The sequence below is a fragment of the Hippoglossus hippoglossus genome, chromosome 21, assembly GCF_009819705.1.
Source record: "Hippoglossus hippoglossus isolate fHipHip1 chromosome 21, fHipHip1.pri, whole genome shotgun sequence".
NCBI classification, from domain to species: Eukaryota; Metazoa; Chordata; class Actinopteri; order Pleuronectiformes; family Pleuronectidae; genus Hippoglossus; species Hippoglossus hippoglossus.
This window is the reverse complement of record NC_047171.1, coordinates 16,389,740-16,406,716: the sequence shown is the minus strand read 5'-3', so window position 1 is coordinate 16,406,716 and position 16,977 is coordinate 16,389,740. Positions and strand designations below refer to the sequence as shown.

Below are 16,977 nucleotides of genomic sequence, written 5' to 3'. Positions count from 1 at the left end.
CAAAACTGTGTACAGGGGGGGGATACCGCACACAGCCCCGGCCCCGCGACATATAAGATATCACCGTGCATCTACCGCAGATAAGAACAATAGCACATGTGCTTTACCTCGTTCTGTCCGCAAAAGGAACCCATTAGTCTCGTTGTGCAGCCCTAAAGCTCAGCATCGCAGGGGGGAGCCCGCCGCTACATGCACACACATGTGCCTCTCATTTCCTATGGCAGTCCAGGAGTATCCTTCAACATCCTATTGTAAAGTTTACCAGGGGAGAGATTCGGCGCATTTAAAAGTGCCCAGAGAGAAACACCAAATGATGTAAACGCAGGCAGCTGCTCGTTGCTAATGCCGTACAGTAGACAAAGAGGCCCAGGCGAGGCTGGATGTGTACAGTATCTATATAACATTATGGGCTCTCTTTCATCTCCTCGTGCGCTCTAATTGGAACAACATGAAGACTAAAGGTGTAGTAAAAGCGCAGGGAACCGAGCTTCCAACCGAACGGCGACTTTTTTTCTGTTTCCGCTGTCGCTCCCAATGCAAACACAGATTTGAGCGGCAGGTGTGTGTTTTTGAGATTTTAGCATGTGTGCTAAATTAGGTCACATCAAAATATTAGCGTGACTTAAACCATTATTTACATTCAGTAGTTGTAGTAACAGATTACTTCTGGCCTTGTGGACTTTAGACCAGAGCTCCCATACCTGTATGGTCTGACAACTTAACTGGTATCTCTCCATTGACCCAACACTAATTATGTTAATTTCATTTAATATCAAACTGGATTCAATTCAATTAATAAATAAAATTTGATCTGTTTAGCCCATAGTCACAATTTGCCTTATAGATTATATTATTATAAACAGTAGAGTGAGGAAAACTTAAAATCCTTTTAACAGGGAAATAATCCAGAAACCTAAGAGAGAGTCGCACGTGAGGGATCCTTCTCCCAGGAACCTGATTGGCCCTGGGTAAAGTCCATACCAGTCTCCTTAAATACAAACTGCATTTAACTCCAAACTCTAACACATATCAGTTCCCTAAATATGAATCTTTTCATCAAGATCTCTGTATCATTTCTTTAGAAATTCACACAAATGACAAAGAAAGTGAGTTTTTCTTTCCTGGATCTGCACAAAAGTCCTTCCCTGACTCAAATCGCATCCTTCCACATTAGCGTGATAATCTGTCCAGCAGTTTTTGCGTAATCCTGCTGACAAACAAACTAAGATGAAAACATAACATCCTACTATAAATTATATGATTAATAATGTCACTTTCTTTTCTTCATACATCTTTTTCATACAATGTTTATCTGTCAGTGTTTAGCTCCCCCCCCCCCCCCCCAATGTGGCAGAGTCAGGACATTTCATTCAACTGTTCATTTGTTTTTTTAATACCATTAGTCTTCAACCATTAATTCTTAATCACTTTTAATTAACTGTTTCAGCCATTTATTCACTGGGTAATGATTTCAAACCATTTATCTACAACTTTTACCTTTTCCACCATTTGGCCTGTACTTTTAACTATTGATTTTAACTATTTATATATTACTCATGGCTATCCATTTCAAAAATGAGTCTAAAGCCTTAACCATTGTAGTATTTGATAAATGATGCACACAGTCATTTACTTATGCCAAACTACACACACGCACACACACACACACACACACTAGCACACACACACACACATAGCATATAGTGTGTATACATACATATATTTGTATTATATGAACATAGAAGAAACAAACTCTTTAGAAACGCGTTTAATAGGAAAGTAATAGTCCAACAAATCAGAAAAGCAGATACAGCGACACACTGTCATCATTATTTGATACTGTACTGACATGCAAACTCTATTAAGCTGTCTTCAAATATGCAAAAATGATATGATTTTACAATGATTACATATTCACTTCCCCAGCTGGCTGGCTCCAAGCGTCTCCATTTGTCATCGACTATTGTGTCCAATTATATGATTAGCTTTGAACACTCCAGCACTTCGAGAGCTCTCGTGTGTTCTGCCGCGCAGAGTGATTCACAAACAAAGTCATTACAACATGTATTCACACATATCAAATAACAAAACAGATGGCCACTGTGCTCGCCGCCTGATTTGTTTTCCACACGAGTGGTAGGGGAGAAAAAAAAGAAAGTATTTTGTCTGAGCTGTGCTTAATGCTGACTGTTTTTATTCCCAAAGAAGAGCAGCTGGCTGCCGCGCTGTTAGATCAGCTCCTATGAAAGACAATCTTGTTTTCATTAATTTCTCTACAACAAAGGCACTTGTTGGGAAGATTTAGAATTACAGCTGGTAAAGCTTCCGGATAATTCATCACAGGGACTTGACAGGAAACTTAATTGTTTTAAATGCCAGTTGCTGTGAGCGGCGCGGCTGGTTTTTCTTTGATGTCTAACAGGTGGGACAGATAGATGACCCTCTGATGTTTCATTTGACCTTTGACCCCCCGGTCATCAATCCACTCGGAGTCCGCCGGCCAATAAAGCTATCATCGCGTGATGAACTGCACTTCCCAGAATTCCGTGTGAGATGGAAACATTGGAGTCTGCCTCGTCCCGTTAAACGCGATGTAAATCTACTTCCTCTGTATGCCCTGGTCATTTCTTGCATATGAACATTGTGTGAACCAATCAGGAAACATATGGACTCTCAGTGCAGTTTGTCCTTTTACCGCTGCTGCACACTGACTTATCTCAGTGGGAATTTAACTGCTTGTAAAGACGTGAGAATTAAACACGAATAAAACCAGACTCACTTTAAGAAACAGCTCATCGTAACACAGCATATTCAGTTGTATCATAACTGATCCAAAAATGGCCACGGTAGACGTGGCTACACCACAGACACGGGGACTTCCTAATTGTCTGAGACACTACGTAGTTACTCAGCTACACTGACTCACTGTCTAATCCAGTTAGGACTGTGTTGCTGTGAAAGACACACTAAGTTGATTATTTTAGAAATTGGCAACACCAAATCAATTTTTAGCTCCTGTGATGTTTGTGCGTGACACGTGTCAGAGCCGTCACATTCAAACATGAGTGGTTTTTCACACAGAAAAAACGTCACCCATTCAGTACATGTTAGCTCGTCTGTCATTTGAGGAACCAAACTGCTGCAGAGCGCTGGTCTGCTGTTTATCCTTTTCTTTTTTAATAGTGAACAAATCACGGGTCCAAATGGCGCCAAATTCGGGCACTGCACTTCCCAGGGCCATTATCAACATCTCGCGAGATCCACGTTCCACATACATACAGCTGATTGTAACTTAGTAGGTAGATAAACTGATATATTTCAGGATCTTGCTTCTAACTCCTGAGACCTGACATGAAAGCATCCCAGGTGCAGAAAAGAGTTTTCTCTCTTAAGGTTGAGGTTGCTCTCAATCTAGCAAATAACCTCACTGACATCTCTTGAGGATGTTACTGTAAATGCACTTCAGGTGACTGAATCATTTAGCATCTAATCAATATGATTCGCAATGCACCATAAACACACTTCAGTCCTGGTTGAGGGAGCCGTTACGGATGTAGTTAACTTCTCTTTGAGCGTCGACGGCATTGAGAGAGAAACGAAAGATTTGCTCTCGTGAAGACGTTTGAGACGTAATAACATGCAGAAACCAAAAAGGGAGAAGTAACTCTGCACAAGACACAGAAGAACCCAGCACTCTCCTCGTCTATCCTGCTCTGGCAGAGAGATGGGATCTCGCTGTGCCATGCTGCCATCACCTGGTCAATACATTTTCAGCAACTTTAAATATGTATGTGTTGCAATTATAGATTTTATATGTTATATTTACTCGGCCGTGATGCAACGCTGAAGATAAAAAAAAACATGGTGTACAGACCAAACAAGAAGAGCAAACAAGAACCCACAATTGTTTCCTGTAGGTTGCTGTGGAGGCTGTCAGACCTTTATGGTTGTCAGGCGACATAGTGAGGAGGCTGAGGAGGGTTTCAGTATCTATTCACAGTCAGATTAAACACTGAGATACTGTGGGCTATTTTCGAAACGATCACCAGCTTTATTTTTTTTCGCTTGCGTTTGTTACACCTGAGCCACACACTCCGACGCTGTGTCTGCCAGAGCAGAGCTGCACAAAAAAACATCTCAAGTCTCATGGGTGAGTCAATCAGCTCTGAACACAGATGTTTTTGCCACAACAGCAGCACTCCCATACTGTGAGTGTAAATTACACCTTCGAAATTAATTGCAAGTTTTGATCCTTTGGATAATGAACTATATTCGGGCGATACATGCAGTGTTACATTTGGCTGAGGGAATCCACAGAACACGTCTATGCGCGGTGTTTGACGGCTGTTTCATATCATTGCACTGGTCACGTTGCTCATTGTGTGACGGCTCTTCCGTCTCACACTCCGCAGATAGTTCCTGTACAGGATCACACTGATCACTCGGTCTTGGAACTGTTTGGAGACAATGTAATACAGAATGATGTCCAACACTGTGCTCATGTTCATCAGGAATGTGGTGAACACCGCCCACGTGCTAAAACCGCCATCTTGGCCCGTCCCGATCAAACGGACCAATAAACACACATGGAAAGGCACGAAACACACCAACACTTGGATTATGAGCGTGATGATGATCCGGATTGACTTCTGCTTCACTTTTGGTTTGAGTTTCGAGGTGCGGCCGTGGATCAGATTGTCCACGATGACGATGTAGCAGCCTATCATTATACATATGGGAACCAGGAAGAAGAAGACGATTCGCGCAAAGTTGACAGCATTGTCACGGCGTAAGTAGACGATGTCTTGCATCTTGACGCAGGTGGTGAAGTTGGAGATTTGATCGGGGTCGTGCTCGGAAAAGAGCATGGGGACGGTGCAGCCCAAAGTCATGAGCCACACCCCCAAACACGCCACCACGGCCTTGGGGACATTCCTCAGCTCCTTGCCATGCCTTGGCTGGACGATAGCCATGTAGCGGTCAGCGCTGATCAGAGCAAACAGCCAAAGAGCGATGCAGGGGTAGAAAATGGTGAGAGCGGCCATAACGCGGCAGAAGACATCTCCGAAGGGCCAGTAGTCCTGGTGGTGGTAGACCATCCTGAAGGGAAGCAGCAGGATGAAGGTGAGGTCCACCATCGCCACGTTTATCATGTAGACAGTGACCGAGTTCCTCCTCTTGGTGGTGAGAGAGAAGACCCACAGGGCAGTGATGTTGACGATGACTCCGACAATGAAGACGAAGCAGTAGAAGATCAGACCGGCCAGGCGGTACTCCACCGGCCCCTGTTCTGGCCTCTCAGCACTGGACTCCACAGACATGTTGGAGTTGCTAAGATCCAGATTCATACTGAAACTTACATAAGTCAGCAGGAAGAAAATGGTTTTATGAATTATTTAATGGTATAATATCAATGTTTATTTCCGCTAAACTATTTTTTATGTTATGTTTTAAACAGACAATCAAGTCTGTAATTAGTAATTCTATAACTTAACATCTGCTCCTAAAATTGCATGAAAAAGTTAAAGATGTCTTGATTGAATAAATCTTTTGACTGAAATATGAATATCAAATTACAAAATATCTGATGAGAAAAAATAGATATTGCAACTTACTTTTGAACATGATGTCGAAATATTCACTCATGTGTCCATACGCGACTGAAATCTTGAAAAAATACAAAAACATTAAAAAGGTACTTAATATTGTGATTTATTTTCAGCAAAAGTACAATAAACACTGATTTTGTATTTGAAAGAAACTGATTTGAGAAACAACTGGGTTTCTAGAAGGAACACTGTGGTTGAAATAACCAGAAGATGCGTATCTGTGTTTTACAGCTTAAAACAGTACTTTGAATACTTACATCTTTAAAAGTGAAACACAGGAAGAGGAAGACAAAAAGATCATTCTTAAAAAATAAATAGAACAAATAAATATATGTTTATATTACATGTATATAAAAAAAGATCAGAGTTGCTGTAATAAATGTGGAAGTGAAATCCTTAGATGTGAGAAACCTTTGCTGCTCTTTATGAGAAATCACGTGACTTCTGTGGTTTACATTTAAAAATACATGTCTTCACCTTTGGTGCTGTACTTTCTGTGTTTCACTTTTGTATATGATCAGTATCGGGGCGATCATTGAGTATTCGTATTTTAATTATATTGAGTTATTTGCTTTGCTAATCAAAGTCTTGTGAAAGATTATACAAGAGTATTCCTCTGTCTGCTCCTTTTCATTTCAAGATCTGAGATTTTGTGTTTGCATTTAAAACGTTTTGTTTGGTCGATGAGTGAAATAAACGTATATATGTGTGAATGTGAGAAAAAGAAACGCTAAACTACTTCTTTAAGGCTGTAGAATAAAACAACGAGGTGATTTACATAAGTTTGTACAAAAACCCAGCATCGATACACACAGATAGTAAATAGCTTTCAAACATCACCCTTTCCCCTCCATGTTTAAGGCCACACTGATCAGGCCGCCTTCCCTGAACAATAAAAGACTGAACTTACCACAGAAATCAAACAAACATCTTGTCAGACTTGCACCAACAGGTTCATGAAGCGGCGCTGCGATTTATCTGAGCACTTTGCTCTAACTGCACAAAACAGGGAAGTGAATGCTCATTTCTCAAAAAGGGCAATGTGATGGAAACCGTGGAGAGACCGAGCACAGTGTGAAAGCCCCCATCACTTCCTGTGTCGGCCGTGGGCTGCAGTGGCTGCTGTACTTGAGATTCCTTTACAGTAGCTACGTAGCTGGAACACAAAGGGCTACAGCTTTCCACAGTCTGCAATTACACCCCCTTAAAGAAAATGATGTGCCATTAGAAGTGGGAGTGTGTTTGGCAGGCAGAGAGATGGCAGATTTAGGGCGAGTTATTGATTGGAAAAGTGGGGTCTGTCACAGCACATTAGTTCTCAGGGGAGTAATCCACAGCAGGTTGCTGTGAGAAGCATCTGCTGCTGGAGAGAAGTAATTAAAAACAGGATGTTGAGGCAGTTGCCATATAAACAGGAAATAAGATGGTGGTAATAGACACTTCACGCTGATGCTGTGAGATGGTTTTACACCACGTCGACTTAATGGATGCAAAGCGCATACCTCAGGTGAAACGCTCAAGGTCAGTCTGGACCTGGATTGAATACAGATGAACGTGTGTGATTAATGTGTGTGCGAGCTGGTTGCAGCCGTGAATTAGGACGTTTGGCTCAAAGAACAACGTGCAATCAAAACTTCTTCGCCCTGATCTCCCAACTGCTAGCTCTCATTCCGATTATAGATCATTCCAAACAGGAAGTAAATCATACTCATACTACTACCACGACTTGTGCAATTTCCTGCTCGTGCCTTCTTACGGCTCGCCCCCGTCTGATGGACCTCCTTAAAAGGTGACGTCTATTTTGTACAGTTGATTCAGACTTGCCATTCTCTCTGACACCTTTCTCCATGATTGCTAGGTGATTTGTACCCCTGTATTGTCACAACAGTGTTCACACGGAAGCTGCTCATCCAGTTGGATTCTTATTCCCGGGAAATAATTATCTATCGGCTCGTCCTCTCGATGTGTCTTAAAAATCTCACAGCAGATGGTACTTTGTGCTCATTGCAAGATGTTGTTATGACAACAGTCTGTGATGTTTCATCTCCTTGTTACTTGTCATGTCGTTGCCTCAGTGAGTTCACCACTCCATGATAAATAATAGCCTGTATACAATGACTATAATATATAATATATGTGTTAAGAGCACTATATCAAGACAACATTGGGTGAAATTAAGACTTTTGTTATCTTCCCTGGATTTTTTATATTTTTTACATTGTGTCTGATGTCAAACAGACAACGATAACATTTTAAGGAAAAGGAGTTGTTGCTCCTGCTTTGTTACGTCTGTCATTTTTGAGATTAGGTGCCCGAAGTCTGTCAAAGACGTTTTTACTTCCTTAACCATTACCTCATTTGCCTGCTTTACACTGTCCTCTAGAGGTTGATAGTGAATACTACAAAACTGAGTAAGTGCCAAATGTCTATTCTTATTTATGGATCGATCAATTTCACTGCATATAATTCTATGAAATATTAATCTATTGTAAAACATTTGCTCAAATCTTACATACTTCTAAGTTGTAAAGTAAAAAGTCTAAATGATTCCGTTCACACATTTATAGGATACACTGTTACAGAATATGATATCAAATGATTATATCCTGCTATTAAATTCAAAGTTAAAGATCTACTCTACACATGCTTCAAGGTATAAAATATAATGTGCTTTTTGCTCATTTCAAAAGGTCTAAATGAATTCAGAATGGAGATCTCCAACTTAGGGGTCTTAGCCACTGTCCACTGCTTGGCTTTACGTTTATTCTCTCTAAAGTTTCACCTGGAATAAGTAACAAATGTAAAAAGCATTTAGAAAGTAAGTAAAATCACATGAACTTGCCTAACTTAAATTAAAATTTTAACTTTTACAAAATTCTGGTATCTTAAAATGTTGAGTTGTTTGTCTTTTTTATATAGTGTAGTGTAGGCTGTAGCATGGGTGGCTTAAATTTCTTCTGTTTAAAAAAAAAATCATAATAAAAATAATTAATTAAATAAAAATAAAATTGTACAATGACACACATATACCCACCACGCTCTAAATCTGCTCTAACAAGACGCTGACAATAACGCTCACACATTTTTAAATAATATTTTATTTCAGATATTATTTTAAACATTCAACCTTTGAACAAATTCAGAAAAAAACAGTTATTAACAGTTTCACTCACACTGAGTTCAATTTTTAAACGTTGAAGTGAATAACTTTATAATGATCTGTGGTGAGGAGGAGGAGGACGAGGAGGAGGACGAGGCTTTCACGGCTCTTCATAGTCTAGACTATATACTGTATATATATATATATGCCTCTTTGATAAACAGTTTGTCATTGAAGCACAATGAATCCTGGGATAGTTTGGGCTGGGAAGGATCCACCTGTTGGACCATTCGTTTCTGTTTCGCACCAGTGTGAATATCTCAAAACAAATGTGGGCCTTTTTTAGCAAAGGTGTTCCATAAATCAAGCATAAAACAAATTCGGGCCACCTTTGGCACCTTTGGTGGAAACAGTATGTGGGAGTGACAGTGTGGGCCAAGTCTATGTGGGATGAATGGGAGTGCATCCCATTACAACAACAGTAAAGCTACCAAACAAGCCACCTTGGCATTTCTGCATCTTAATCAGGGTCATGTACCTAAAGTTAACACAGAAGACACATCCATTTGACATGTTGCATGTGGCCCTCACCTCTCACCATGTCGTACAGGTGAGTGAGCTACAAAATCCTTACCAGAACAGGAACACTTGAACATACATCAGTGTGATAAGAGCTACCATGACAAATGACGGAAACCATCTTTGACAACAATTTATTTTACAATCTACTTTAACTTTGTAGCTTTGTCCAGTCACATTTGTTAAAATGGAGGAGGCAGGGTTAATGACCTATACTGCATATAGCCACCAGGGGTCAATCGAGACCCTATGACAAGTTCTCGCGAGAACTGCAGAAGTAACTCGAAATGACGCCGTTTCGAATTGAATTTGAACGACTGGGCTTACGCATACTTGGATGACACCACAGGAGCAGTATAGAGGCATTTTTTGTTTTTTTTCTGTATTTTTTTTTCATTTGAGGAAGTGGTCGCCAGTTACTTCAGTTGTATTGATTCGGCTGCAAGGCTGTTTACCCCTGAATCTGAAGTGTTTTGTGGACTCAAACACTTCACCCACCCCTCCATCGGCAGGTAGAGTAGTAGATAATGAGTGAATTTTCATTTTTGGGTGAACTATCGTGTTTGTGTTCACGTCCATTTTAGCGTCAGCAAACTAATTCTAAAGCAGCTGAAATGATGATGTGATTGTGCCGATAGTGAGATGATAAACCTACAGTTCATCGGTTTTCCTGAGATTTTACAACTGAACTGAATCGTAATGTCTGTGAATCTGATTTCACTTCTACCTTAACAACTCACTTCCTAAAAAAAAAAACAAGCAGATGAGGATGGATCCGTTGTGAGGTCTGACCGCAAATATTAAATCCTAGCTTTCAAAAATGTTTCACATGTTCACCAACGTCTCTTTCAGCTCTTTCTCTGTTCAGTGTTCACTTTCAACGTGCTCTGCCTCATCAGTTTACTGACAGGACGCCTTGTTTTATTTTTCAAAAACAGTTTTCTTTTCCTTGAGATGTTGATGGTCTCCCATTCTGTAAACTAATCTGATCCAATGCAGCTGAATTCCCGGTTGCTTAGAGTCTATGATGACATGGCTGAGTCCATATAAATGTTCAGATCAGTTTGTGTGAGACCTGATTGAAACAGTCGCACTGAGAGGCAAACGTTTCTCACATCTTATTCAACTCCTGGTGGCTCAGCTATTCATTTTGCTCGCTTATGTATAACCTCCTCTCTGTGAGCCTGTCGCTGGCTGCATACGTAGTGGAGCTGTTGAGTTGGATCTTGTTGCCATCGATAATATCCTTGGAGGAGCCCTCGGGTGACGTCCTCACCGCGCTGGAGAAGGACACGCTGACCTGCAGCTTCAGCAGCTTCTTCAGTTTCCTCTTGTAGCCCTTGCAGGCGAAGAAGTAGATAAATGGATCCAAGCAGGAGTTGAGGTTCATCAGACACACCGTGATGTGCAGCGACACCTGGAAGGCTGTGAGATCGGCGCAGTCGGGGCTCGACACCAGCTTGCGGATCATGAACTGCAGGATGTTGATGTGATAGGGGCTGAAGCAGACGACAAACACCAGAGACACACAGCAGATCACGCCGATGACCTTGCGACTTCGGCCTGACTTATCTGTCAAATGGTTGTTCTTGGCTGTTAAGTGGAGTTTGGAACATAAGACGGCGTAACACACAAGGATGGTGATCACAGGGATGACGTAACCCAAGAAGACAGCACCAATCAGTATAGTGGCAATGTGGTCGACCTTCTCAAAGTTGGGGTATTCCATGCAGGTAATGTAGCCGTCGGGTTCTAAGTTGGTCATGGACATTCCGAGGAGGGGGAGGGTCTGTGCCAGGACCAGCAGCCAAACGCCAACACAAATGTAGCGCACGTTGCTGACATTCCTGAATCGGGCGAAGCGCAGAGGCAGGACCACAGCGATGAAACGATCCACGCTGAGGCAGGTCATGAAGTTGACCCCTGCGTAGGTGTTGATGTAGAAGATGAAGCCCGAGATCTTGCACAGAAACTCGCTCATGGGCCAGTGGAAGCCCAGAGCATAGTAGAGGATCCTGAAGGGCAGAGACAGGGTGAAGATGATGTCGGACACGACCAGGTTGAGGGAGTATAAGGTGGTGGAGTTCATTTTCTTCATGTTGGGACGGATGACGTGAAGGGCGAGACAGTTCCCGAGCAGGCCCACGACGAATACAGTACAATACAGAATGGGTATGAAGACCCTGGCGTAGTTCCGGTGGTCGTACAGGGTGTTGCAGGTGGAGCCGTTGTTGGCGGGTGAGGAGGTAAAGGTCACAGGCGCAGCGGTGGAACCCATTTTGGATATTGTAGGAACCAGCAGCTGCGAAAGTGAAAATAAAATGAGTCGATGCTTTGGTTAACTCAGGGATTTTCCATATGATTTCTGTTTAGTTTTAAGCATCAAGTTAAAGGAAACTAACACAGACATGTAGAACACAATGAAACTCTCAGTCAATGCTGAAATGAAACTCTTTTCTTAACTTCAACCCAGGTCACAAGAGCAGGTTTAAGACTCGCTTTCAATAAGGAAGTTACTGTATTTTGCATCACTACACACGACTTAAACAGCTATTGCCTCAAAAATAAGTCCTTTAGTGTGTTTGTTTTACATTAGCAAAGTTTTATAGTTTTATAAAAAAGATGTATATGATAGTATCAATGTGACCAATAATAATATACATTTTTTATTGGAATTTTGACAAATTACATTGACTTTTCATCTAGTTCTAGTGTTGAATAAATACCGTTTATTATGATTATGATTATGGTTATGATTATGATTATTATTGTGATTATGATTATGATTGTGATTGTGATTGTGATTATTATTATTATTATTATTATTATTATTATTATTATTATAAGTAAGTCCTATGTGTCCTGTTCAACAGAAGTTGTTTTTGTGGTGTGTAGTGCCACCTTGTGGATATTTTTAGCAAATCCTGACAGGGTCCAAACTCCACTTTCATGCCTTTTCACTAATCAAGATTTGCTGTCAATAATGACATTGTTAAAATGAAAAATAAATAAATTTCAGTTTAACAACAGCTTTAAAGTTGCTCTTTTTCCACTTATCACATTTAGCTTTTGTTTATTCTGTAACTTGACGTAAAAAGACCAATAATATCACAATATTATAATTATAGTTAGATTAAAGACGATACATGAAGATGACAGGAAAGAAGAGTTGTTGTTTAAACGGAAATTCAACCGTCCCCTAAACTATGGGTTGTCCACTGATGCACACCCACAGGACAGAAATGTGTTTGTGAGCCTAAAAGTGAGATGAAGGAAGTCTGTGAACAATACCACGCAGCTTTACTGTGATTCTGAATGCAGCTGCAACATGCACTCTCTCATTTTAACTGCAAAAAAACACTTGGTGTTGAAAGATGGCCTTGCAAATGAGGAAGTCTGCTTCCCCAGGGTGCTCTGCTTCAGAATGGCTGGCAGTCGGAAAGTCACATTGTTTGAGCCAAAATTAAAACCCGCTCCCCCTGTGGCAATCTCCTTATGCGGCAAAGAAAACACATTTCCGGGCAAATTCAGGGCAAACATGCAACATCGCAATAAAAAGATGTTATATGCGTACATTTAGCAGGTTGAAATTCATAAGGTTTGAATCTCAATAACATATGTTTTTACTTTTCTTATGTGACTCAAACATTATCAAGTGGTTTGCTTCAAACTGTTGGTTTCATTTCGATTTGTTGCTTTCACTCTGGCATAAATAAGTATTTTAGCACAGAAATTGCGATATAATTACTTATTAATTTCAAACTACAATAGATACAGTTTGTAAAGGTGCGATGATGATGATGATGAGATTAGATACAGTTTTATTTAAAACTCTTTTTGCAAATTAGATTTCAAGAATTTCGCAGAGCACATCGGTGTCTCTGAGATACAGCATGTTTTTCATAACATCAACCCATCACCAGCTAAATGGCAAAACTAAAAAGTTGTCTTCTTGTTACAGGTCAGAGACAAAACACACACACACACACACACACACACACACACACACACACACACACCCACAATCCTTTCCCCAAATACTTTTACAAACTCACCTCTTGGATGGACTCTGCTCAAACGGATCCAGACAGCATGGAACAAAGTTTATCTCAACTATAAGAACTGCCCTGACACTCACCCCCACCACGCCACGCGGAGTGAGGACATGACACACAGAAATCAAGATCCGTATATGCTGCCAGTAACCATAGTGACAAAATATCCTGTTGTAGCTCTCTCTCCCTCTCTTTCTCTCTCTCTCTCTCTTCATATATGCATGCTTGTGTCTCTACCTCTCCACCCTTTGGTTTAACCTTTACAACCCTCTATCTCTCGGCACATCACAATCTGAAGTGTCCAACGCATTTTCATTAGTAATTTTGGCCTTTTGAGGCATGTGTGACTTATATCGGGGGAAAAACAATCTTTGCCTAATGCAGCGGGCTGTGCCACGTGTGTACCCACGGCAGGATGTGGCTGCAACTTGTTTTCTTTATAAAGAGACTTATTTTGACTATAAGGCCTCAGTTGCTCTTTTTTGCATAAATTGACTATCAAATTCAAAACTTTTCTGAAATCTCCCTTCAGACAAGGAGAAATGAGTGACAGCCCAAACACGGAACTTCCCCTTTACTCCAGAAACACCTTTGTTTTGACGTTTCAAGCTGAAGAATGACGTTCAGAAAGACGAGAGCAGCAGTTGTGACAGATTTTACTGTAAACAAAGATCTCGCTTGAGATTGTGATGAATGTCACGGGTGTGGCAGATGTTTCCCTGGTGAAGGAAGTGTGATATATATTTTTGACCCAAATCACCGGTAATTCTGTGTTTGGGTGTCAAAAAGCATCAGCGGTAACATACAGGTCATGGTTTGAGATGTGGTTACAGATCAGTCCCTAACGACACAAATTCGCTTTGGAGTGAGACATCAGAGACAAGTTTAAATGTAGCATGTGGTCAAGCTTTGATGCTGCATGAAAGGACAAAGAAACAACTCATTTATGTTTTCTCATATTAACTTAAAGAAATAATCAATGTTAACAATATTTAAATCAGGGGTTGCTATACAGGTGTTTTCTGTACAGACTCTGTGGTTTTCACACCTTTGAATCACCCCAGCTACAGGATACACTCTGGCAAAACAAGCATGATGGTATGTATTAACATTTATCTGCACATTGATTTCAATCCTACTTTGATTGATCCATATGCTCAGTATTGACTACATTTCCCTCTCAAGGTGCAAGACAGCGGAAAAGAGCCAGAAAAATATTTCTCTTTAACAAATGTGGAATCTTGTGCTTGTAATTTTATTTGCTGCCAAATACAAATAAATTCATCGTCTGTTTTTTGTTTTTTTTAGGACCACAACCTTCCTTTGTTGAAAACAAGCAGAGGAAGCAGTGTAACTTCCTCATGCCCTGGCCTTGTGGGTCTGACTCACCGGGCCTCAGACGGCCAGATCACACCCATCGCTGACAGACAGCAGCATGGTATTCTGCCACGACTATTCATAGCACACAATGGGGCTGAATACCCCCCCCCCCCAAAAAAAAAAATCGGCACCTATAATATCTTTACACTCTGCTATTAGAAATGGGGGTCTCATTTCAACAGAGAAGAAATTATCATAGTAATAATAATGTCAATGTCAATTTTATTTATATAGCACATTTAAAATAACTTGGTTGAGCAGAGTGTTTTACAAAGTAAAAGGTACAACAAGAAAACAGCACCGCGCAATACATCAAAATACCGAGTATGGAGACATTGAGCTAGTTAAGGCGGTGCCAGTCCATTAAGAGATTAAAAAAGTTAACAATAAGCCAGTTGAGGGTCTGGCAGTTCAGGGTGTCCAAACACAATGACCCCAGTCTTGATAATGATGACAAAACAGGAACTAAAGACTGAAGGTTGGTTTGTGAAAAAACTGTCATTTCTCAGTAAAACGTTTGACACCAATGTTGGTACATCCTGTTCAGAGAAATCTTTGAGATAAAAAGTTCAAAAAGGAAATTATCTGATTAAACATAAACCGCTCTATTGTGGGGGATGTTATCATTTGAATGATCTCACTTGTTTTTTACCTCGGAGGTGGATGAATGTGAGAAATCTGTTCTGAAGTGGTGTTATGTTGATGCCACAATGCATCGTTGTCTACTGTCAGTTTATATTGCTGTGTATTCAGGCTACAAGTTCTGTTTCGTGGCTTTGAGTTTGCATTTGTTATCTATTTCCCAATTTGGCTAGCCATGTTGTAACAAAATACAAATATGTTAAGATGAAGTTGATAATTCAAATGTCAGACTCTGGGACACAGAGAGAAAACAATAACATGACGTAGGCTACAGGACTTCAAGTCCACAACCCACATCAAGACTTTTCTCTGTATGTCAGCTGTGTATCATGGATGTAGTTTAATGTTATAAGTGATCCAACTGGTGCTAAACATGGTACAAGTATAAGTTAACTACAAGATTGCTGTCCTCTCTATTGTTTTTCAATACGTGGTAAGGATTAGATTGCATAAGAGGCACAGGAAACCTCTGCGGCTGCTCTTTATCTCTAGAAAAAACATGTTCTGTGAGAAAAATGTACATCTAATCAGCAACATGACACAGAAGAACTACCTTTTTATAATAATTGTAAAATATTCGTTTATATTTAACTTCATCTTTTACTTGAAGTCTTGTAAGCTTTTTGATATTTTTGATATTAAAACAGATGTGAAGCCCTGTAGATGTCAGCACTTTAATACCATGATCACGCTTTGATTGCAACATCCATTGTGGTGGTGTGTAAAACCCAAACAGTTGCACTGTAACTGTTTGAGAGTTCAAGTGACTGACCTCTCACAGTGGGTCAGTAGGAACTGGCTGCACGTACAGCAGTCGGTGTGTTGTAATCACTGGCATGTGGCCGTTATTCCATTTAGTGCTGCTGTTCATGGGTTTAAGCCAAATGAGTTTAAAATTGTGCTTTAGCCCTAAAGTAAAATTAAAGGTTTAATATTGAGTGCATTTGAAATACCATACATCATCTTTCCTCCATAACTTTTTAAATGATTATCATATAAAACCACCTCCTCTCAGACGAACAGTTCTCTCTTCTGGTCAGAGATGGGTACTGCAGCTGTCGAGGACAACTCACAGTGGGGGGACGAGGTCAAAGGTTTGTATTTGACACCTGTTTAGAGAACATGAAGACTTGTGCTGTAATGTCAGTGAGTCACATAATGGCAGCAATGTCTTCACTGCTCTGTCAGAGGAAAATTCTCTTTTAATTCAAGTCATTCCTGAAGACAAAATCGATTTTCTGTCTTTTTTACCTGCGGCTACACCTGCAACCGACCACAATGTAAATCTATCAGATACAATAGCTAAAGGAGAAGTGCATGTTTAGATATAAAAAAGAAAGAACAGTTTGTTGCACATACAGTAGAAGTAGTGGCTAGAGGTGTTGTGTTAACAACTGATTATTATCAGATAGAATGGTTTACCGAAACTAAAAGTGCCAAACACCACAAGAAGCGCTCTTTACTCTTATATGACAGACCTCTGATTCTTATATTGCATCAAATTGCAATCACTCGTAAATATCAGTACATAAATGTGCCTGATTCTTTTCATCGAGATCCTTGAATTGAGAAATTGAGGAAATGCAATGTTAAAGGTTCAGTGTGCAAGATT

The 16,977-nt window shown here is 40.4% G+C and overlaps 2 protein-coding genes across 5 annotated transcripts; both read right to left on the bottom strand.

The window, feature by feature from the left end:
- Positions 1-2,176: 2,176 nt before the first annotated feature.
- Positions 2,177-7,580, bottom strand: gpr18 (G protein-coupled receptor 18). 4 transcript variants are annotated; one of them, XM_034573712.1, is made up of 4 exons: positions 6,520-7,580; positions 5,616-5,667; positions 2,863-5,366; positions 2,177-2,791 (listed from the first exon to the last, which is right to left on the bottom strand). In XM_034573712.1, the coding sequence occupies exon 3, from the start codon at positions 5,346-5,348 to the stop codon at positions 4,350-4,352; it is 999 nt and encodes a 332-aa protein (XP_034429603.1). In that variant the 5' UTR covers positions 5,349-5,366; positions 5,616-5,667; positions 6,520-7,580; the 3' UTR covers positions 2,177-2,791; positions 2,863-4,349. The 4 variants fall into 4 exon arrangements, with proteins under 4 accessions (XP_034429603.1, XP_034429602.1, XP_034429604.1 ...); XM_034573711.1 differs by having other exon boundaries at positions 2,863-5,349; XM_034573713.1 differs by having other exon boundaries at positions 2,863-5,328.
- Positions 7,581-9,856: 2,276 nt separating this feature from the next.
- Positions 9,857-13,529, bottom strand: gpr183a (G protein-coupled receptor 183a). The gene is made up of 2 exons (XM_034573709.1): positions 13,344-13,529; positions 9,857-11,590 (listed from the first exon to the last, which is right to left on the bottom strand). Exon 2 carries the CDS (start codon positions 11,564-11,566, stop codon positions 10,430-10,432), a length of 1,137 nt encoding a protein of 378 aa, XP_034429600.1. The 5' UTR covers positions 11,567-11,590; positions 13,344-13,529; the 3' UTR covers positions 9,857-10,429.
- Between the last annotated feature and the right edge of the window lie 3,448 nt (positions 13,530-16,977).

Coding starts and splice junctions, on each gene's coding strand:
- gpr18 (XM_034573712.1), bottom strand. CDS start 5,348: ATGAATCTGGATCTTAGCAACTCCAACATGTCTGTGGAGTCCAGTGCT.
- gpr183a (XM_034573709.1), bottom strand. CDS start 11,566: ATGGGTTCCACCGCTGCGCCTGTGACCTTTACCTCCTCACCCGCCAAC.